Source organism: Onychomys torridus, chromosome 16 (genome assembly GCF_903995425.1).
Source record: "Onychomys torridus chromosome 16, mOncTor1.1, whole genome shotgun sequence".
NCBI lineage: Eukaryota > Metazoa > Chordata > Mammalia > Rodentia > Cricetidae > Onychomys > Onychomys torridus.
In genome coordinates, this window is record NC_050458.1 from 61,152,437 (window position 1) to 61,175,994 (window position 23,558).

Genomic DNA, 23,558 nt, shown 5'->3' on the forward strand with positions numbered 1-23,558 from the left:
CCTGTGGTATATAATGTCTTAATTTCTTGCTCTTTTTTAGGCTAAATGCTCACTTTGAAGTAAATCCAGATTGCTCAGTCTCTCGAGCAGAAATGTATTCTGAGTATCTCTCAACTTGTAGTAAATTAGCTCGTGGTGGCATTCTCACATCAACTGGGTTTTACAGATGTCTGAGGTAAAGTGCATCGCTTTTCAAAGTAAAATTCATCTACGTTGGCTGCTCTTGCATACTGTAGAAAACAAACACCACAAGGCTGCTGGCCTTTGCGTCTCTGCTGCCTGAACTTCCTCACACGTTGGCTTAGTGCAGTGGAGACGTGTGAAGTCACTGTGTTGAGACAGGGTGAGGCCTATCAAAGAAAGAAAGTAAGAAATCCAATTCTCCTCTTTCTCCTACCTTCTTTGACATGTGGAAGACATTATTCATTTTTTAAGTCTTAAATCCTAATATGTAGTTAACATGCATCTGACCTAAGATAAGACATTTTGATACTTTGCTAATTTTGTAAAAACACATGTATTTAAACTATTATATATGGAATTGCATACAAGTCAACATTGTTAATAAATAATGGCTTTTTAATTGGAGAATTAATCTTCTACATAGTTTTCTTTGTATTCCACTTTTGCAGAATATGATATTGTGAAGCATATTGGTCCATACATTAATAACAGTGGTCAGTGTGCTAAGCATTTACTAAAGACAGGTTGTGTTCTTTGTGCTGGTTTTCATAATTGAGTATGTGTTATTTTACAGAACAGTTTTTCCAAATCATACAGTAAAGAGAGTGGAGGATTCCAGTAGCAGTGGGCAGGCACATATCCATGTAATAGGAGCGAAACGGAGGGCCATACCACTCCCCATCCAGATGTACTATCAGCAGCAGCCGGTTCCCACTCCTGTTGTCCGTGTTGACTCTGTTGCTGATGTATCTCCAACTCCTTCACCTGCAGGTATTCATTTTAAATTTTAATATTTTTTATTGTATTCATAGGCAGGTCTTGCTATACAAACCATGCTGGCCTCAAGCTTGGGCTTCTCTTAAAAGCTGGGATTACAGGCAATAGCAGCATACTCCAATTTTTGAAGTGTTTTAAGCATTGCTAGTATAGAACCAGAATTTAAATGTATATTGTGTATATTAAGCAATGACCTTGCCCTGTGCTTTTTGCGGTGTTTCTCACGGGTGTCGTCATACTCAAATGTCTCCTCTTCTCTGGGCGTTCATTTCTTTACACCCTTCCTCTTGTATTAAGTAAGATAACAAGACATTTGATGTCCTGCCCTCGTTTCACTAGGAACTTTCATTTTCCCCATGTATAGGAATCCCTCATGGATCTCAAGCTGTAGGAAATCATTTTCAGAGGACTTCTGTTACCAATCAGTCTTCAAATTTGACTGCAACACAAATGTCTTTTCCAGTACAAGGTGTTCATACTGTGGCACAGACTGTTTCTAGAATTCCACCAAATCCTTCAGTTCACACTCACCAGCAACAGAATGCTCCAGTGACTGTCATTCAGAATAAAGCTCCAATTCCTTGTGAAGTCGTTAAGGCAACAGTCATCCAGAATTCCCTGCCCCAGACAGCAGTTCCTGTGAGTGTTGCTCTTGGAGGAGGACCTGCACAGGGTTCTGTGGTTCAGAATCATAGTACAGGGCCACAACCTATGACAGTTGTGAACTCTCAGGCTTTGCTTCACCATCCATCTGTGATGCCACAACCATCTCCATTACACACAGTGGTCCCTGGACAGATCCCTTCAGGCACTCCTGTCACAGTAATTCAGCAAACTGTACCACAGAGTCATCTATTCGGAAGAGTACAGAACATGCCAGCATGTACGTCTACAGTTTCACAGGGTCAACAGTTAATCAGCACATCACCACAACCTATGCACACTTCATCTCAACAGACCTCGGCTGGTAGCCAGCCTCAAGACACTGTTATCATAGCACCCCCACAGTACGTTACAACTTCTGCATCCAACATTGTTTCAGCAACTTCAGTACAGAATTTCCAGGTAGCTACAGGACAGGTGGTTACCATAGCTGGTGTTCCAAGTCCACAGCCCTCCAGGGTAGGATTCCAGAACATTGCACCCAAACCACTTCCCTCTCAGCAAGTTTCATCAACAGTGGTACAGCAGCCTATTCAACAACCCCAGCAACCAACCCAGCAAAGTGTAGTGATTGTAAGCCAGCCAGCGCAACAAGGTCAAACTTATGCACCAGCCATTCACCAAATTGTTCTTGCTAATCCGGCAGCTCTCCCAGCTGGTCAGACTGTTCAGCTAACTGGACAACCAAACATAACTCCATCTTCTTCACCATCGCCTGCCCCAGTTAGTAATAACCAAGTCCCTACTGCCATGTCATCTTCTTCCACCCTTCAGTCACAGGGACCACCTCCGACTGTCAGTCAGATGCTCTCTGTGAAGAGGCAGCAGCAGCAGCAGCAGCAGCATTCACCAGCCCCTCCCGCACAGCAGGTACAGGTACAAGTTCAGCAGCCACAACAAGTACAGATGCAAGTTCAGCCCCAGCAAACAAATGCAGGAGTAGCCCAGCCTGCTTCCAGTGAGTCTAGTCTGATAAAACAGCTGCTGCTTCCAAAGCGGGGGCCTTCAACCCCAGGGGGCAAGCTGATCCTCCCAGCACCACAGATTCCTCCCCCTAACAATGCTCGAGCTCCTAGCCCTCAGGTGGTCTATCAGGTGGCCAATAACCAAGCAGCTGGTTTCGGAGTACAGGGGCAGACTCCAGCTCAGCAGCTGTTGGTCGGACAGCAAAATGTTCAGTTGGTCCAAAGTACAATGCCGCCGACAGGGGGAGTGCAAACAGTGCCCATTTCGAACTTACAGATATTGCCGGGCCCACTGATCTCAAATAGCCCAGCAACCATTTTCCAAGGGACTTCTGGCAACCAGGTAACCATAACAGTTGTGCCAAATACCAGTTTTGCAACTGCGACTGTGAGTCAGGGAAATGCGGCTCAGCTCATCGCTCCAGCAGGAATTGGCGTGAGTGGGGCGCAGGCAGGAGCCGGACTTCAGGTGCCAGCGCTCCCAGCCGGACAATCGCCATGCACCACTGCTGCCCCCCCCATTCAGAGGCGATAAGATCATCTGCCAAAAGGAGGAGGAAGCAAAGGAAGCAACAGGTTTACATGTTCATGAACGGAAGATTGAAGTCATGGAGAATCCGTCCTGCCGACGAGGAACCACAAACACCAGCAATGGGGACACAAGTGAAGGTGAAATCCAGGTGGGAAGTCTTCTGAATGGGAGAAAGTACAGTGACTCAAGTCTACCTCCTTCAAACTCAGGGAAACTTCAGAGTGAGACTAATCAGTGCTCACTAATCAGCAATGGGCCATCCTTGGAATTAGGTGAGAACGGAGCATCTGGAAAACAGAACTCAGAACAAGTGGACATGCAGGATATCAAAAGTGATTTGAAAAAAACCCTCGTTAATGGGATCTGTGATTTTGATAAAGGAGATGGTTCTCATTTAAGCAAAAACATTCCAAATCACAAAACTTCTTCTAATCATGTTGGAAATGGTGAGATATCTCCAGTAGAACCACAAGGGACTTCAGATGCTACTCAGCAAGATACTGCCAAAGGTGATCAATTAGAAAGAGTTTCTAATGGACCTGTGTTAACTTTGGGTGGGTCACCGTCCACAAGCAGTATGCAGGAAGCTTCAAGTGTGGCAACACAGCAACTCAGTGGTACTGATTTGCCTAATGGACCTCTAGCTTCAAGTTTGAATTCAGATGTGCCTCAGCAACGCCCAAGTGTAGTAGTCTCACCGCATTCTACAGCCCCTGTTATACAGGGGCATCAAATCCTAGCAGTTCCCCACTCAGGATCTCGAGTGTCCCATTCTGCACTGTCATCTGACGTCCGGTCTACAAATGGCACAGCGGAATGCAAAGCTGTGAAGAGGCTGGCCGAGGAGGACGATAGGGAAGCAGTCCCAGGAATTCCAAATAAAGTAGGGGTTAGAATTGTTACCATCAGTGACCCCAACAATGCTGGCTGCAGTGCAACAATGGTTGCTGTGCCAGCAGGAGCAGATCCAAGCACAGTAGCTAAGGTGGCAATAGAGAGCGCTGTGCAGCAAAGGCAGCAGCACCCGCCATCCTGCATGCAGAGTGTGGTCACGCAGGTGAGTCTTGTTCGTTTCACTACCATGGGGTCTGGAACCGTGAAGGGCAAATGGACGGTTATGTGTCAGCTTAGGTAGCTGTGGTGTCAGGTCAGGTCGACTCAAACTTCCCTGCTCTTTGTTTTAGACACTTTTCAGTTCTTCACTCTAGCATTCAGGGCAAGGAGCTTTTCAGTTTTGTGGATGCTATCTATGTACCTGGCAGGAATACCCAGTGACTGTTAGAAAATTCTAAGGCAGTTTTATTCATATAACTCCACATGTTGGCATTTTCACTTAAATGGTATAATGTTGAATTTTTTAAATTTTTACTATATGTGAACTTTTCAATTCATCTTGATTATATATGCCTGGTTGATTTTTTTTTTTTTTCCTCTTGGAGTTTTTAAGAACTCTAAATAAAATGATAGTGAACCAAACTAAATTACAGAAGAACTCTAGTGTTATGGAATTTACCCTCATTTTGTGTGTCCTTAGTCTTCCAGTCTAATGTTGATTATGGTATTCAAAAAGTAATAAGTAGCCAAGCTGAATAGTAATGTTAGCTGATGTTAGGACCTCACTAAGGATATTGCAATAAAGCATGTTTTCATCGAATCTTCAGGAATCCTATTAACATAGAAACTGTTAATACTGTGGTGGTGGTGGTAGTAGTGGTGGTGAAGACCCAGATGCTAATTAACTTGTCCAGGATCATCGCCCAAGAGTGGTACCAGGACTTAAGCCTGGCTCAGTCTAAAGCCAGCTCTTTCTTAATTCATTAGCTTTGCTCTCCTTTTCTAAATAATTTCTCTCTACAACTCTAGAAAATTGTCTTTTTATCTTATATTTTAATTATTTGAACTATTGTATATAAAATGTTAGTATTATTAAAGGATCAGTTTAGGGCACAAATACTAAAACTCTAAGCATATTAGTCATATGCAGATGGTGTGGGCCATTAAAATCATACATTTTGTTGCTGATCTGAAAAATTATGTACTAAACTGTACTAATTTCCTATGAGAACATAGTCTATTTAAAACAACAACAACTGGGCTGGAGAGATGGCTCAGAGGTTAAGAGCACTGACTGTTCTTCCAGAGGTTCTGAGTTCAATTCCCAGCAACCACATGGTGGCTCACAACCATCTGTAATGAGATCTGGCGCCCTCTTCTGGCCTGTGGGGATGCATGCAAACAGAACACTGTATACATAACAAATAAATACATCTTAAAAAACAACATCTATATTCTGTGCTGAGAGTATAACTGAGTGTGGAGTGACTTGTTTTGCCTATCTAAGTACCTGGGTTCAATTCTCAGTGTGCACAGTCCCAAAGCTAGATCCCTTATCTCCAAAGTTGATACTTAGTTGCAAGGAAAGAGGTGAAATATGCACGGAGGTCTATGAAAATTAAACAAACAAACAAAACTAAACAGGATTCCTTTGTGTGGTGTTTAACATGGTACCTGCTGCTGGTCAGCATCCCATAGTGGTCCAGGTCTGCTTCAGCTCTTCCAGGTGTGAAATGAAGCTAGGCATATGGGACAGACTTTACAACCCAAGTTCAGGGTTGAAGATAGTTGTTGGGCCATCTGAAGAGCCTGCTTACTCCTGAGGAGCCCTCCCACTGTTGCCCAGGTTCTTTAATCTGTTCCTTCTCTAGGGTTCTTTTTTAGGCCTTGCCTTAATGCCATTTTATTCATTATTTGAATTGGTGGCTTACAAGGTGCAAGATAGAACCTTGTATTTGTTCTTTGATGATTTTATACATGTGTACAGTGTATTTTGATCATATGTACCCCCTCTCATCTCTCAGCCACTCTGCTTGGACCCCTCTCACCTTCACACTCCATCTCTTTTTATAAACCACTGAGTCCAATTAATACTACTCACATGCATATGGACATAGAACCATCTAGAGTAGGAACAACCAATTCCAGCTGCCATATCCCTAAGGAACAATGACTCTTCAAGCAGCCATCAACTGCCAGTAGTTCCTCAACCAGGGACAGGTCCTCAAGAGCCATTCCCCAAGCCCTGGTGGAATGTTGACTGGCTTGGTTTCATAGTCCATAACTGTGGCTCTGTGAGTTGATGAGAGCAGTGGTCACATCAGGTCCAGAAGTCAGCACTTCCCAGCTCCTTCCCAACCTCCAGCTCTTATATTTGTTCTGCTTCATCTTCTACTGTGTCCCTGAGCCTGGAGACCTGCAGTAGGGGGCAGTAGATGCATACAGATGTCCTTTTAGGTCTGAGCACCCAATAGTCCCTTATTGTCAGCATTTTGATAAATTAGGAGTCTCTGCATTAACCTTTACCAATTACAGAAAGACTTCTTTGACCAGGGTTGAGAGGAGCACTAATCTATGGTTATAAGTATAAATAGATGGCAGCTTAACAACATGTCCAATAAGACATATAATCAAGATGAAACGAAATTCTTACATACAATAAAAAATTAAATTTAACTTACTGAATGTCTACGTGTATTCATCATTCCAGTGTATATTTAGCAAAGCAGTAGATGCAGGAGAATGCCCTGTAAGACCCATGACCTTCATAGCTCTGGTCTTTTTACCATATTTACAGTACAAGACCTGAATTATCTCCTGTGGAGCAAGCCTCAAATGTAATCAGAAAGTGTTTGATTACCCCCATGACATTCATGCCTCTGAATATACAGGAGAGGGTTTTGAAATGTGCTTTTTTTTTTTCCAGTGGAGACATCATTCCTGCTATTTCAAAGGATCTAGGGATGTCAAGAAGGAACACAGTCCCTAGAAAGGGTTAACTAGGCTTTCAGAATGCTTAGGGCCAAAAGACCGGAGCAGTGCAATAGATGATCCTTCCTGCTGCCTTTATCACAACACATCTTTCCTACTGATTTTGTTTCTCCTCTTAGTCTGCTGTATTAATTTCATTATAGATAAAGGAGGAATATTTGAAAGTAAATGATGTGAAACTATGAATTTTACATGTTAATGACATTTAACTGGAAATATGTAGAGAATTTTTAAAATTATACCTACTTCAAGGCAGATTTCTTTATTTATAGCTGCTCATTTAAAATCCGTTATATTTGCAAGTTCCGAATGCAGCTTATGGGGTACCATTTCCAGATGGCCTACCTTCTGCATTTTCCATGAAATGATGTCTATTAGAAGCAAAACAAACAAAACCCGCATTAACATAATTACAAATTAAAAATGACTAAAAGACAAAGGAAAGTTTGTCTTTTTCAGCATTATGGAAAACATGTATTGAATATTCTGTATCTGTTAATAATCCCATGATCTGATAACTTATATTTTGTTTGTTTTTTGTTTTTATTTTTTTAGACAGGGTCTCACTAAGTAACTCTTGACTGTCCTTGGACTATGTAGACCAGGGTGACTTTGAACTCACGATTAATTCCCTGCTTCTTCCTCCTGCTGGAGGAAGTGTGCTACCATACCCAGCTTTTGGTAACTTGTTAAATTCTTGTATATAAAATAGTTTATTAGGTTGTGCCTATCACATATTTTATGTGTATTAGGTCTTAGTTCCCTCTTCTCAAGGACACATTTTTAATGTGTTACATAGTGCAGTGTTCTTTGCTTGTTTCCTTTTTGGTCTGTTCCTATTTTGATTTAGTTTCGTTTGGTTTGGTTTCTGAGACAGTATCTTACTGTGTAGCCCAGTCTGGCAGCTAACTCTCCACTTTCTTGCCCAAAGTTCCTGAGTTTACAATCAGTTACAGATCTGATCCACCATGCTCAATTTGTTCCTCCCTTTGAAAAGGAGCTTGAGGAATTGCCTCAGCCCATTAAAAGGGGAATCTTTAGACTTTAGGAGTGTACATTTAGTGTTATCATATGAGATCATTTTTAACAAAAGCCACAAGGATGCCATTTCAATTTTTTGTACTCTGTGCTGGGATTTGTACTGTATTTGCATAGTGCAGTAACTGGGAAAGGCTTTACCAGGAAACCTAACTCTCTTTTTATTGTATTTCTACATGTTCTTACAAGGGCATGCATATATATAGTTAATAAGAGTAAAAAAATCAGTAGAAACTGAAGCCCCTGTCCAAAGTGCTTTTGACCAAACTTTTGCAGATTTTCATATTTTCTCTTCTTTAATTTTGAAATACTTTAAGACCATAATGAGATATCCCGAGGATAGGAACCAAATCTAAACACAAAATATGTTTCCTTTTTATGTGTCTTACATATAAGCATATATCTTACATATACATGTATTGGTTGAATTATTAAGACAACTCCACGTAGTTAAAAGGGAGGTTTATTTTGTGGGGTAACTTACAAGTGAAGGGATAGGATGCAGGGTCTGGCAAAGGTGTAGCACAGTCCGGCGGTGTTCTCTGGCGAACTCTGCTCGGTCTACCTCCAGCGTCCAGGATCCAGGATCCAGGAACCAAGAGAGCTGGCCCATCCGGATCTCGGGTCTTCGGGGGTCCTGTCTCAGCTCCACCTTGTAGTCGTGACAGTTACCGAAGCCTCAATGGGGGTGGCACTTCCGGGTCAAAGCTGGACTGGCTACCCGCTACATACGTGTTTGTACAATATGTTTTGTGACTCTGTATGTAGTACAAAAGGTTCATAGAAGAGTCTTCTCTCCTTGTGTTGGTGCTCAGAAAGTTTCAAATTTATTTAGAACTTACATTTTGGAATGTCGCATTTGATGTTTAACCTGTAGTTAAGGAACATGGGGACTAGGCCCGCTGAAAGAAAGTTAGCTACGGTAGAGTTCTCATCCTCACACACGTGAGAAGAAAGGCTTTCCCGTGAGCGCTGATTCTCTCGTGCAGCCCTAATCTCTGAAGCCTCTGAAGAGCAGTGCTTCAGCAGCTGCCCCGCACTGCTCCTGCCCCCTGCTCACCTCCAGTGCAACTCAGGTGGACGCCGCCGCCGCCGCCGCCCCCCCGCAGTTTAGTCCTTGTTACTCAAAGGGTTCACTACTGATACTTGGAAGGGATCTAAGAATGTCATATCAAAGTATTGTCAGTGGTATCTGGAATTTTTAGCTATAATTTACTCTTGAACAGATGATAAAGAGAAGCAAGGTTATAGTTTAACAAAACGAATAATACTGTTTCCAGAAATTAAATGCCATATTCATGAACATTTTTGTTAATTTTATATTACCAAACAAATTACAGTTTGTTACATCCCTTCCTTGCATTATGTTAATTTAGCTACTTGCTCGTGCAAGTTAGCCTTTTCCACATCGATTTTAAAAAGCATAATTGAAAAGCCCCCTAGTTCTCAGTAAAGACTGATAATACAGTATTCCTCTGGAGCTGACCACTTAAAATCCTTACTGAAGCTTTTTGTATGTGTCTGAGTGCTGGCTGTGGCTAGCCTTCTGCAGTCATTAGAGACTATGCCAAGGGAGAAGAAGCCAGCTTTGCATGCTTGTGCAAAAGGCCTTTCATTATTATGTATTTTGTGAGTGTGAATGTCTTGCCTGCATGTGTGTCTGTGTGCCATGAGCATGCCTGATGCTGGCAAAAGCCGTAAGAGGGCATTGGATGTCCTGGGGCTCCGTATGGGTGCCAGAAATTGAACCCCAACCCCCAAGACCTAATTTGTAAAACATTAACTTAATTAGTATTTAAATCTATATATGTATATGTTCTCTAAGGACAGCAGCTCCCTCCAGATGTCAGTCACATTTGCTATTTTAGATTCCTCTGTTCCCTTCTACCCTGTCACACCCTCCAAAACAAATACAAACATCATTTCATTTGTGTTTCAATTTTTATTTTTCTTAAATGGTTACATGAACTATAGTACCAAATTATACTTATTGGAAATAGTGGTTCCTTTATATTCCCTCTACCAGTTTATATTCCAGGTTCCCCTAGTTGTGTGTGTGTGTGTGTGTGTGTGTGTGTGTGTGTGTGTGGTGGTGGTGGTGGTGGTTGTTTAAGTTTGTTTGAATTAGGATCCTAAGATGTTCTACACATTGCATTTGGCTAATAATGTTTTTTATTCATTCTTAATTCACAGCTTAGACTGAGTTCAGTCATCCTTGACATATCCCTTGTTAACACTTGGAATTAAAATGTCACATGATGCCTTGATTCTATTTTCTGTGACCCAGTAAGACTTTCACAGTCATCGAAAAGATGAAAGTCTTTTGGCATTTGTGAAAGTCAGTAAGTCTTTATACACACATTGGGCAGTATAGGCAGTAAGGCTCACAATTTAAATGGCAGTAGTGACCAAATCAGGAAAGTCCATTAACCTTGACAGATGCTTCCTTTAGGTAAAATTCTAGTGTGTTGTGATTTCTCACTCTTGCGATTTATATTTGGCTAGAACTTGTCCTTTTATTTTTCAGTTATTGAATTCATAATTTTCTATTCAGTGCTCTTGTTTTAAGGAAACAGTTTGACTGTGTCTGTGGCACTTCACACACACCATTTGTGTTCTTTCTCCCATCAGATGGTGGGTGGTTGGTCTGCATGTGGAGTATTAACCCATTGAGAGACACTGGAGTAGGTTCATCTTACCCTCTGAACTCAAAACCTGTTTCCTTTGGATTTCTCTACTATGATGGCAATAGTAACATTTATAATGGAATGAGAATCTCGGCACTCCATGTGTGGTTTCATCTCAGCAGTCAGATTGTACTAGGTATACTTGAAAAGTCAAGGAGCAATGGCGGTATCAGATTGCAAGGTCACAGGAGCTGTTGAAAAGGGCACACTGGGGTTGAGGGCTGTTAAGGTGGCTTTAGGGTCAGCACATAAGCCATCTCCAAAACTCATGGTGATAAAAGAGAACTCACTCTCCAAGGTTATCCTCAGCCTGGCGTGCGCGTGCACACGCGCGCACACACACACACACACACACACACACACACACACCACTCACGCACATACAGAATAGGTAAAATTCCTTAAAAAGCAAATTGAACAATTGAGTCCTGATTTATGGGGCTGGAAAGTCCCTCTCTATGGCGTCTGAGGCATTCATGTTGCTCATACTTTGATTTTCTCACTCTACATTTTAGAGATGATAACTGATGGCAGAGGCGGCTGGCTAGAGCTGCATTCACAGAGTAGACTTCTTCCTCTCTGAGCTTAGAACACAACATTTCTGTTTGTTTCCTTGCTGTTTTCGTTTGTTTGCTTTTTTCCTTGTCTTTAAGGACACATTCTTGTATATCCCATGCTGTTCTGGAACTCATAGCTGTGAATGACCTTGAACCTTCTGATCACATGCCTCTCCTTCCAAAAGCTAGGATTACAGACATGGAACCCCAGTGGTAGAATACTTGGCTAGCATGGGAAGACCCTGGGTTTGCTCCCCAGCATTACACTCTGCCGTTTGAGCTACAGCCTCAGCCAGCCCCAGAACTCAAATCCTATTCTTATTTCCACAAAGAAGTTTTCAACATCTGATTTTCTTCTTTTATTTGTATTTTATACTATTATAGGGCTTAGAAAAAGAATTGTGCCGGGCCGTGGTGGCGCACACCTTTAATCCCAGCACTTGGGAGGCAGAGTTGGGCATATCTCTGTGAGTTCGAGGCCAGCCTGGTCTACAGAGCAAGATCCAGAACAGACACCAAAACTGCACAGAGAAACCCTTTCTTGGGGGGGGGGAGAAAGAAAGAGAGAGAGGGAGGGAGGGAGGGAGGGAGGGAGGAAGGGAGAGAGAGAGAGAGAGAGAGAGAGAGAGAGAGAGAAGGAAGGAAGGAAGGAAGGAAGGAAAGAAAGAAAGAAAGAAAGAAAGAAAGAAAGAAAGAAAGAAAGAAAGAAAGAAAGAAAGAAAAAGAATTGTGAGGTTTTTTGTTGTTGCTTTCCTGGATCTCACTCTGTAGACCAGGTTGGCCTTGAACTCACAGAGATCCTCCTGCCTCTGCTTCCCGAGTGCTGGGATTAAAATGCCTGTCGATTTGTGGTTTTTCATCTTAGCTACTCAGCACTTTTGGTATTTGCCATCCTGTGCTGATGTTAGCAATAAATGAACAAATCTATTCTGTATTTTACCAAACTTTGAAATAAGTCTTGAAAATGATATGCTAGTGTTTGTATAAGAAATATAACATGTTTTCTTTTAAGGTATTTCAGCGTGTATGTCCTAAAACTTTTAAAGATAATTTGTTAATGTTTCTTAAAGACAAAGACAGATATAGAATATAGATATAAGATAAATATTTAGAAGGCTGTATGTCCACTTTATGCCAATGTTACCATCAAAGCTGTAACTGTGCCAGGCATGGTGGCATATGTCTCTGATTCAGCATCTGAGAAGTGGTGCCAGAAAGATCGTGTCTCAAGCTACCCTGGTCGACATGGCAAGTTCAAGGCCAGCCAGCTGAAGCAGCATAACTAAGAATTGTGGCTGTAGGTCATGGTAGTGCACTTGCCTAGCAGGGTGAAAGTCCTGGATTGGATCCCCAGGACTAAATGCACCAATGCAGACTGCAACCGAGTATCCACTTCCCTGAAAACTATGTCATATTTCTGATGTTCTCCTTACATGGTTATATTCACTAACTCAGATTTGAAGTTTGCTTTGATTCATGTTATATCACTGATGAAATCTAAAAGAAAAGAGTTATTGAAAGCAATAATTTACAACTAATCATTTTCATTTAAAACTGTATTTTAGTTGCTTCTTTGTAAAATTCTTAATTTGAGTGATGTAGTCTGTCGTCCATGTCTGTCAACTCCACATCCATGAATTTAATTAACTTGAATCAAAAATATCAGAAAAAAATTGTTCTTTACTGAACATGTGCCTTACTTGTTATTATACCTTGCACAATACAGTGCAGCAGTTATTTGTATTTATGTATTTACATTGTTTGAATTATTATATATAATCTAGGAATGACTTAAACTATATATATATATAAAGAAGACATGCACATATATAGACAAGATGTTGCCATTTATATAAATGTTCATAGATCTTGATATTCATGAGGATTCTGCAACCAAACCCCAACAGATATAAAAAAATAACACAATGTATAATCTTGCCTCTCTGGTTCATTCCATATTTTCAAAGAAGCATATTTCCTTACTTTTTTAATAAAAATAATTTTTAAATATAATCATTAACTTAAAGTTACAAAATGTAAATTTTATGTTACAAATGTGTAACTGCTATTAACGAACTCTGGGTGCCATGTTGCAAACTGTGTTTGTGCTTTTCTACAGAACACTCCCGTGCCGCCTTCACCAGCTGTACAGACGCAGGGCCAGCCTAACAGTTCTCAGCCTTCTGCACTCAGTGCGTCCAGTCAGCATGCAGATCCAGTGAGGAAACCTGGGCAGAACTTCATGTGTCTGTGGCAGTCTTGTAAAAAGTAAATGGCTGTTTGATTTGTTATACAAAAGTGTTCTTTAGTTTAGAGTGCTTTCATATTTAAATTTGTCATATTTTGTGTGTAAAATTTCTTTTTCTGGAACCAGTAACTTTTAATGAAAAGTCCTTTATGTTGCGAGTTACACTTACATGGATAAGTGGCATGCTTCAGCTGAAAGGTCTATCAGTGGTCAGAGAACTCTACTGTTTAATGCTATGAAGGAATGTGGCTGAGTATTGATTTTTAATCAGTTAATAGCCTGATTTTAAGCCAGTCATAGTGGTACAACTTTTAATCTCAGCACTCAGAAAGCAGAGACAGGTGGATCTCTTGAGTTTGACGCCAACTTGGTCTACATATCAAGTGCTAGGCCAACCAAGGCTGCATAATGAAACCCTGTATCTTTAAAAAAAAAAAAAAAAAGCCATTATAGATAGACTGAAGTGTTTAGTTACTAGTGCTTTTAATTCCATGACTCAGGGCGGAGGCAATAGGATTGCCATGGTTTTGAGGCCAGCCTGTGCTTTATGGTAAGATCTAATTCAACAAAAAGAAAAACCAAATTTAATTGTGTGCTTTTTAAGGTAACATAGTGACAGATATAAAATTTCTGGAAAAGCTTAGAAGTAATTTTTCAAAAATTAATTTTGTCTTCAATTTTGAAAATTCGTTTTGAAGTCATATCATTTTATAATTTAGTAACTAATATGAACAGCAAATAGAACTGAACTTATTTGTGTGTGTGTGTGTGTGTGTGTGGTGCATGTACATGAACCAGAAACTCACCACGTCGGTTAAGCTGGCTGCTCAGAAAGCCCCTCTGGTCCATATTTGTGGACTCTTTCTGAGTGCTGACGATACAGATCTCCTTACATTTGTGCAGCAAGCACTTGGCACACTGAGCCATCTTTAGCCCCCGGAGTGAACTCACTTTGTTCATACTGGGTGTGAGGCTAGGCTTTGCATGTGCCAAGCAAGAGCTGGAACTAAGCTTCTTTAAAGTTAAAGCATTCCCAGACTTAAGGAAAACTTTAAGATGCTGGCTAAATTGAAATATTTCTTTCCACCAGCAGAGCTGAGCCAAGATCCTTTGCCCTGAGTAACTTGAGAACTCTAAGCCTGGGGCACTTTGTTTAATAGTCAAAGTAGTTTTCATTTCTTAGAGAAAAGATTCCATTTTCATAGCTTAAAGAATTTATATTAGAGCTATCCATCCCCATAGCCTGGGGATTACTAATAGCATGGAAAGCTAGTGCTTATCAAACTTAAATCTCAAAACAGCAGTGGTACATGATATCAGTTTAATGCGTCTTGACCAGTGTACTATTCTTTTCAATGAAAAAAAAAAAAAAAAGAATACAGATTCATCGTGTTAGTAAGGGTAAAAGTATTGTTTCTCCTTTTGTGTGTGTTTGTGTACTCGATCATAATGTAAAATACCAGAGAAACTCTTTAGATTCTCTGGTTATTTCTTTTAGTCACTGAAACTGACCATCTTTCTTCATCTATCTCTTTTTGCCGTGACAGAGTTGGGACTTGGCTTTGCACATGCTAAACGGGGGCTCTGCCACTTGGCTAGACTTGCAGCCCCTCTTCGATTATTATTGTTATTGTTTGTTTGTGTTGTCAGTTGGCTGACACTGTGTTCACTAGTGTGGACTTGATGTCCATGTGTTGTAAGGTTTGCTCTTTTTCTGTGCTCCAGTGGTGAAGGACAGCCGGCTGAATGGGTAGTTTATTGAAGTTGGTGACGGGGGCAGAGTTTGCAGTGGGGTCGGGGTGTAGCGCAGTGGTCAGACGTTTCAGGCCTTGGTCTCAGTCCTTAGCGGGAATAAAAGAAGTTTAAAAGTAACTGCTTTAGATGAAGTTCTTAGAGTGTGTCGACCACAGCAACAACAAATTCTGGAGGAGTTAATGAGCCTGTCTAAACATGCAACATCGATTCCCATCTAATGAATATAATCCATGCTACGTAACTTAATGACATGCTACAGAATGAGACAGATTCAGTGATGCTTCTTAAAGCTTGTCATTGTTTTCAGGCCATCATTTTTCCAGTTCTCATTAACAAGTTCAACCTGAGTCTAAAAATAGTTATCAAGTGTTTTCTTAGTGTGGGGTTCATGTGGTAAGACTATACAAGTACAAAAATACTTCTGCCAGGCAGTGGTGGCGCTTCTTTCCACCAGCAGAGCTGAGCCAAGATCCTTTGCCTTGAGTAACTTGAGAATTCTAAGCCTGCGGCACTTCGCCTTTAATCCCAGCACTCCGGAGGCAGAGTCAGGCAGATCTCTGTGAGTTCAAGGCCAGCCTGGTCTCCAGAGTGAGATCCCAGAAAGGCGCAAAGCTACACAAAGAAACCCTGTCTCGAAAAATCAAAACCAAAAACAAATAAACAAACAAATACTTTTAATTCTTGGGATATGTGCCCCAGAACAAATCAATTACAGTTCAAGGATTGTATGAAAAGATCATTTCATAGTGCTATCAGCAGCATAGTGACAGCGTTGGGAAAGTTTCATTGTAGCATTGTGTTTTTGGGGTGAGTCTTGAAGAACAGGATGGAATTTGCCCTAATCAGAATGTCAGTGTAGTCCAGAAATCACCAGAGTGCCCAGCATGCCCAGTAGACTATGAAGAGCTTAAGGTACCAAGACCATGGAATAAGAGAAGCACTTTTGTTTTTCAGATTCAGGTTCTGTTCCAAATGAAAAATTATATGTCACAGCCATAGTCCACTAAGTGGTTAGTTCAGAATTTTTTAATAATATCAAAAGTATGAGTACTTTTCCCACTGGACTTAGAACTAAACTTACTTAGTTCCTGGCTTTATTATTGTAAAATGCCTACTACTTCCCGTTGAAATACCTGCGTGCTCTACTCCTTTATAGAATTGAGTGGCTTGAGTGTGCCTTTGATCTGTGTGACAGTACTGACCTGGTTGTCTCTTTAGTCCAGTAGTCTGCTAAGTCACCCAGTATAGCACCATGTGTCAAAAACAAGATGCAAGCGTAGACATGTGCTTGTTTTCTCTAATTTGCTTGATAGAACTTACATCCTTTCGTTTACAGTCTGCTGTAGAGCATGGTACCATTCCTTTCTGGGCTATTGTTGTTTGCTTTTGGATTTATTTTAGTTCTTTGAAAATCCTGTACATTGTATTTTTAATCAAATCCACCCTTCCTTGCCTTCGTACAACTTTTGTCTCCCCCTTTTTTTTCCCTACCCATCAAGTCCAATTTATGCTGCCCAAATATTCTTGAATATGTAGCATTCCAACAGAGTGTGGTCAGCTTACCAGGTAGAACATTCTTTTTTTTTTAGTTTTTTGAACATGTTTTACCTTGCATGTATGACATGTCTACCACATGCATGCCTAGTGCCCAAAGTGGCCAGAAGAGGGCATCAGATGCTCTGGAACTGGAGTGGGTGCCAGGAATCAAACCCCAGTCCTCTAAAAGAGCGGGAAATGCTCTTAGCCACTGAACCACCTCTCCGGCTTCCTGGAACAACATTCTTAAAGACAACTGGCTCTTTCTCTCCGAGCAGCTCCTCACCTAGGAGTGGAACTTGATGATTACCCCGCTTTCCATGCTGACATTAGGTCTTGCCTAGGACCACATGGGACTTGTGTATGCTGTCCCAATCAGTGTCGGTGCATGTGGACAGCTGCCCTGCAGTGTCTGGAGAACACTGTCTCCTTGGAGTCACCCATCACCTCTGGCTCTTAAGAGTCTTTCTGCCCTTCTTCTGCAATGATCCATGAGCCTTGAGAGGAAGGGATGGGACTCAGAGGTCCCATTTAGAACTGCCATTCCACAGCCTCTTCCTCTCCGCACCCTGGCCAGTTGTGAGCCTCTGGGTCAGTCTCCAGCTACTGCAAACAGGCTCTCTGGTGAGGGTTGGGACACACTAATCCGTGGGTAGCGTGAGAAGACATGTATAAATCAGTCATCACTGTGTCCATCAGTAGTAGTTTGACCTCTAGAGCCCGTAACTTGTCTAGCCACAGGCTCTCAGCCGACAGTGGTACCAGAATAGGTTTCATCTTGTAGAGCAGGACTTCAATTCAAGAAGAAAGTGGTTGGTTATCACTGTGATATCCATGTCACCCCTTCCTCAGTTGCATATATTGTCATGCCGTTATTGTAGCCCATGGGGGTATTCCTTTCTTAAATGTTAGGTAGAATCCACTAATGAAACCATCTTGTCCTGCTTCTTTTTGCTTTGCAGGTTATTGATTCAATTTCTCTAGTAATTATAGGCCTGTTCAGGTCACCTGTTTTTCCTACTGTGAGTTTGGCAGAATTGTTTCAAAGATAACTATTTGTCATTTGTGAGCATAAAAATATGATACCTTATGTTGCACTCTTTAACTTATTACATGTATTCGTGTGTGTGTGTGTGTGTGTGTGTGTGTGTGTGTGTGTGTGTGTACGCACACACACATTCCATGAAACGAGTGTGAAGGTGAGAAGGCCCCTTAACAAAAGTCAGTTCTCTCTATCATGTGGGTTTGGGACATTGGGTTCTGTAGTGGGTAGCCATCCCAGCCTTGGCCTGGAAGTTCCAACCCCCAATGCTTCGGTAATGATCACGCCCACAAGGCGGGGCAGAGGGAGGAAGCGGAAGACCCAGGATCGAGAGGAGGGCTCTCTCTCTTGGCTCTGGGACCCTGGACGCTGGAGGTAGACCGAGCGGAGTTCTTCAGAGAACACTGCCGGACTGCGCCATACCTTTGCCAGACCCTACAACCTATCCCTTCATTTGTAAGTTACCCCACAAAATAAACCTCCCTTTTAACTACGTGGAGTGGCCCTAATAATTTCAACAATAGGGTTCAGGGCATCAAGAGCCCCCTGAGCCATCTCACTCCCCTGCTTTGTTATACTTCATTTCTAATACTAGTGACTTATCTCTCCTTTTTTTCTTGGTCCTGGCTAGAGTTTTACTAACTTTATTGAACTTTTCAATAAATACAAACTACGGGCGCACATTCTCTTCCTATTGACATCCTTTACTCAATTTCATTTATTTCCGCTATGATATTTTTTAATTATTTTCTTCGGTTTGCTTTTTCTAGTTTCTTGGAATAGATGCTTAATTTTACTGATTTTAGATCTTATTGATAAAAATGTTCATTTGTCTTTCTAAGTTTTACCTTTACTGTATTTCTCAAATTTTGAAGTTGTATTTTTCATTTAGTTCATAATACTGAAGAGTGTCATTTATCTCCAAATATTTTGTTTTTAGCAGCTATTATTTTGTTATTTACAGGTTGTCTTAATTTCTTTTCCTATCAGTGTGCTAAAATATGATGACAGGCCGGGTGGTAGTGGTGGCGGCCCCCCTTTAATCCCAGCACTCAGGAGGCAGAGGCAGCTCTGAGTTCAAGGCCAGCCTGGGCTACAGAGCAAGTTCCAGGACAGGCTCCAAAGCTACACAGAGAGACCCTGTCTCAGGGAAAAAGAAAAAAAAAAGGAAGGAAGATAAAGAAAATAAACGGAGAGAAGCAACTTAAGGGAGAAAGTTTCCTTTGTTAGGGTTCAGGGCACAGCCCATCATGGTGGGGAAGTCAAAGCAGCTGAGCCGTGAGCAGCAGCTCACATTGTCACCTTATACCTACAGCTGTCGGAGAAGCAGAGAGTTGTCAGCATGTGTCTGTGCCCAGCTAGTTCTATAGTCCAGGACTGAGACCTTGAGAATTGTACTGACCACAGTGAGCAGGTCATCCACGTCAATTAATGGTAGTCAAGGTAATCCCCCACAGACATGCTTGGGAGTCCATCTCTCAGGTGACTTCAGATTCTGTGATGTTGACATACAATACAGGTGAACTCCATGTAATCTAACAGTACATGCTCTTGTTGTTTCTATTCTTTTTCATTTGCTGGAGAGTATATTATGGTACTAAATGTCTTATAACATGTGAATGTCTCATGGGAGATCGGTAAGAATGTCATTTGATGAAGTATTCTCTACATGTTAATTAGGTCCAAGTGATTGCTGCTGCTGGCTAGTTCACTTTTTTCTTTACTAATCTTCTGCCTGTTTGAAATGTCTCTTACTAGTAGGGACGTTCGAGTGCACAGCTAGGAGACTGACTGCTTTCTCTATAGTGCCCATCCTTTGCTTGATGAATTTTGATACTTTGTGTTAGGTATATACACTTTATGGAGAACAGTGTGTGTGTGTGTGTGTGTGTGTGTGTGTGTGTGTGTGTGTGTGTGTGTATCATTTTGTGAAAAGTCAGACATAGCTCACAAGAACCGAAGGAACAGACTTTTAGCATGTATCTTACTTTAGATGACTAGGAATTGAGTGGTGTCTAATACGTCTGTGGAGATCCAGGCTTCAATTCTTTGTTTTCTTAGCAGTTCTCTTGTTGTGCAAGGGTATGTCAGTTACTGTTTAGTACCACCATAGGTCACTGGCTCAAGCAGTATTTCTGGTCCTTCCTGGTCACATGTCTCCCTGGCTTTTAGGATGACCACTTGCCCTTTGTCTTCAGTTTTCTGATGAGTATAGAAAGTGTTCAGTATTTGGCTGCTCTGCCCCCCTACCCCAGTGTGTGTATATGAGTGTCTGTCTGTCTGTCTTTCGTTCTTGCTCTTTCTCCCCCCCCCCCCTACTTTGAGCCCATGGCCTTCTCCTCACTAGGCAAGTGCTCTTCCACATAACTACTTCCCATCCCTCACTCTGCTTGATTCTTGTGGGGTTGGAAATGATACCATTTCATCCCTTCACATTACCTTGCCCATTGCCCTTTTTTGGGTATTACTATTAATCACAATGTTAACTAAAATATATAAAAAATGTGTTTTTAAAGAAATTTCAGCCCTAAGAGTTCTATCTTGTTTTATGAATAGTGGTTTTAATTAATACTTTGTTTGGACAAGGCTTCTGAAGCCATCCATAGAAGACATCTGAAGTCAGGTCAGTTCTCTAGAGTATGGTGGTCATGTAGTTTTCTAGTCACTCACTGCCAAAGTTTGAAAGTATTTCCAAGAGAAATATAATCTATAATGTGGTCCTGTTGAGAACTCCATCATTAATGCTCACACCAAGAATGCCAAGGTTCCCAGATTTATTCTCATTAAACATTTCCATTTAAAGCTGTTTTGCTTATGAAGCAGGAACTTTGACTTTATGATAGAAAAATGACTATTTTCTGAGCACCTAGAAATCGCTGAGGTGATGCTGAACTATGTCATTGACATTACAACAGGTACCAACTTCATTACTAGTTTGCAAAAGATCAAACTTAGAGGTAACTAGCATTTCTATTCTCATTAAGATTTTGATACTCAGAATTCCTAGAAAATACTAATTTTCTCTAGTTATATGCATTTCTGAAATAATGTAATGAGCCTAAAAGTACAGAAGAAATTTAAATATTTGCTTAACAGTGATAGAAGCTTATGTAGAAACATACACTTTAAAAAATTACCAAGTTAAGAATTTGGAAATACTTTATATAGTAAAATATTCAGAGTAGACATTTTAATTCACAATACAGTGCCTGCAGCAAGGATTGTTTAATTTGAGATGTTGCCAGCTAGGATTGACTTAACTAATGATTAAATTGGTCAACAGCTTACATTGCAGGGCAGTGGGAGAATAAAACCAAGATTAATTTTAAGGCATCTTTTGTCTGTCTGTGGTCACAGTGTGCTGCTTTGCTGCCTGACGTTCTGTTGAACCAGCACAGTGCCTGCCGCACACACAGCTTTTCAGTCACACTTCCTGACTGAGTTGCAGGAAGTCTTACTAGCTTGATGTGAGCTCCGCAGTTGTGAACTCCACAGTTGTGAGCTGCACTGGCTTGGCGTCATGATAGTCATGAAATCTTGCTGCTTCTAAGCCTACACAAGAATCTCTGTGAGAGTGGAAGTTTTGCTGATGTTTTACTGATATAGAGAACTAATGAGTCCTCCTAAGGGCAAGACTGATTTCATGTGATGCTGCTATGGGTAACATTACTTTGAGAAGTATATGCTCTCCAAGCCTTCACCACCTCTGCTGTAAGAAAAGTTCCTAGGAAAATCCCTAATTACTACTACAGGTAGTAATGTGTGCATTGGCTGGTTGGTTGGCTTGATGGTTGGTTTTGAATAAGGCTCCATTCTTTTAACATTGAGTTCCAAAGAGCCCAGTTACTTAAAGATGTCACCAAATATCAAAAGGTTCACATAACATAAAATTAATTTAGGTTAAAATAGTTTTAGTGTCAAATATTTAAAATGTTACAAACATTTCCTTATTGGTGGAATTATTAAGGCCACTCCACGTAGTTAAAAGGGAAGTTTATTTTGTGGGGTAACTTACAAATGAAGGGGTAGGTCGCAGAGTCTGGCAAGGTAGAGGGTAGTCCGGCGGCGGCGTTCTCTGGAGAACTCTGCTCGGTCCACCTCTCGCGTCCGGCGTCCCGGAACCAAGAGAGTGAGTTCTTCCCGATCCTTCGTCTTCTGCTTCCTCCTCTGCCCCGCCTTGTGGGTGTGACCATTACCGAAGCCTCAGTGGGGGTTGGAACTTCCAGGCCAATGCTGGGATGCCTATCCACTACATTTCCTAGGTTGGGAATCTAGCCTATAGTCTCCTAATATTTATTTCATGGGGAATTATACATAGAATACAGAGAATTATCAACTATTACTAATCTCCTAAACCTAGTGCATTTTCAGAATTTTTGCCAGCATGAAGAAATTTACGGTATCAGAGATACTGAATATAAAAGTATACCTTAGTTTATACCTAGTGATATATTTCTGCATATTAAAGTATGTTAGGGGAGAAAGTCAGTCTTTAGTGTTTGTCATAGCTCTAGTATGTGATTCTGAAAAATAATGTTTGAAAGCCCATTTTTTAGCATAAAGTGAGGATGTGAATGTGCTGGATGCCTGTGTGTACTGAGCAAGATTTAGATAGAAGGCACTCCATGCTGTGAGGAACTTCCTAGGACCAGTGTGATGTGTACAGTGTCAGATCTTTTGGGAAACCAAATGAGTATCCATGCTAGAATTTTATTCAGCTTCATTTAGATGCTTCATTTATTTAAGAATGTGCGTACAGCTCCCTCACCTGAGGCTCAGAGAACATTGCAGAAGAGGGTGGAAAGATGGTAAGAGCAGAGGATCCAGGAGTTTGCCGAGAGATTGTGTCTCTCTGTAATGTCAGGAGCTACATCTTATACAATCTCAACTTGACTGCCTGAACGTGAACTAAACATGGGTGACACCAACAGACATGCCAAAGTGGACAGGGAAAAGTCCATGAGGCCCCAACCCTACGTAAAGAACTACAGACAACTAAAGACTGCTGGGAGTGGTAGAAACAGTCTTCTCAGGGAACAGTACCCCAGTTGGTTTTCCAGTATGAAATAGTCAACCCGGAAAGCATGCATACAAGCAAGAGTGTATGGACTGAGCTGGAGATATTCAGGAATATATATGTATATCTGTGCGGGATAATTTCTTGATTTGACTTCCTCAGTGGTAGACTGTCACCTGGAAGTGTAAGTTGAAATAAACCCTTGCTTCACCAAGTTGCCTTGGTCATAGTGTTTTATCACTCAGTAGAAACGCTAACTAAGACAAGTTGGTATCAGTCTAGTGGGGCATAGCTGTGACAGACCTGACCATGTTGTATTGGGGAGGATTGTGAAAGAACTGTTGGAACTTTGGGCTAGAAAAGCCATTGAGTGTTGAGCTCAGTGACCTATTCTGTGGGAGCCTGGAAGATAAGAATGAGAGGAGTGTGGACGATGGAGGCCTAGAGAAGAAAGTAAAGACTCTACCAGGCCCTTTGTGTGAAGAATCTGTGGTGTCTGGTCAAGTAGAGCTGAAGAATCAGCTGTGATTAACAAGAAACCAGAACTGCTAGAGGAAAACCTTTTTTTTACTGGGACAGTTGATGCTGAGAATTAGCAGTGACTAAGAAGAAAGCAGCATCGCTGAAGTGAAGTCTTCTGGGAGGTGTTCCCTGAGGGTCAGCACATAGAAGCTGTGTTCTAGAGGCAGCACCAGGTTGTACCTCATGCTGGCAGCTGTACTTGGTAGTATAA

The 23,558-nt window shown here is 41.4% G+C and overlaps 1 protein-coding gene across 1 annotated transcript in view; it reads left to right on the top strand.

Annotated features, from left to right (window-relative positions):
- Positions 1-23,558, top strand: part of Arid2 (AT-rich interaction domain 2) — a 144,856-nt gene that overhangs the window by 95,131 nt on the left and 26,167 nt on the right. The window contains 5 exon segments of the mRNA XM_036207841.1: positions 41-175; positions 758-954; positions 1,325-3,102; positions 3,104-4,177; positions 13,347-13,495. Of these exon segments, the coding sequence (XP_036063734.1) occupies positions 41-175; positions 758-954; positions 1,325-3,102; positions 3,104-4,177; positions 13,347-13,495 (3,333 nt within the window).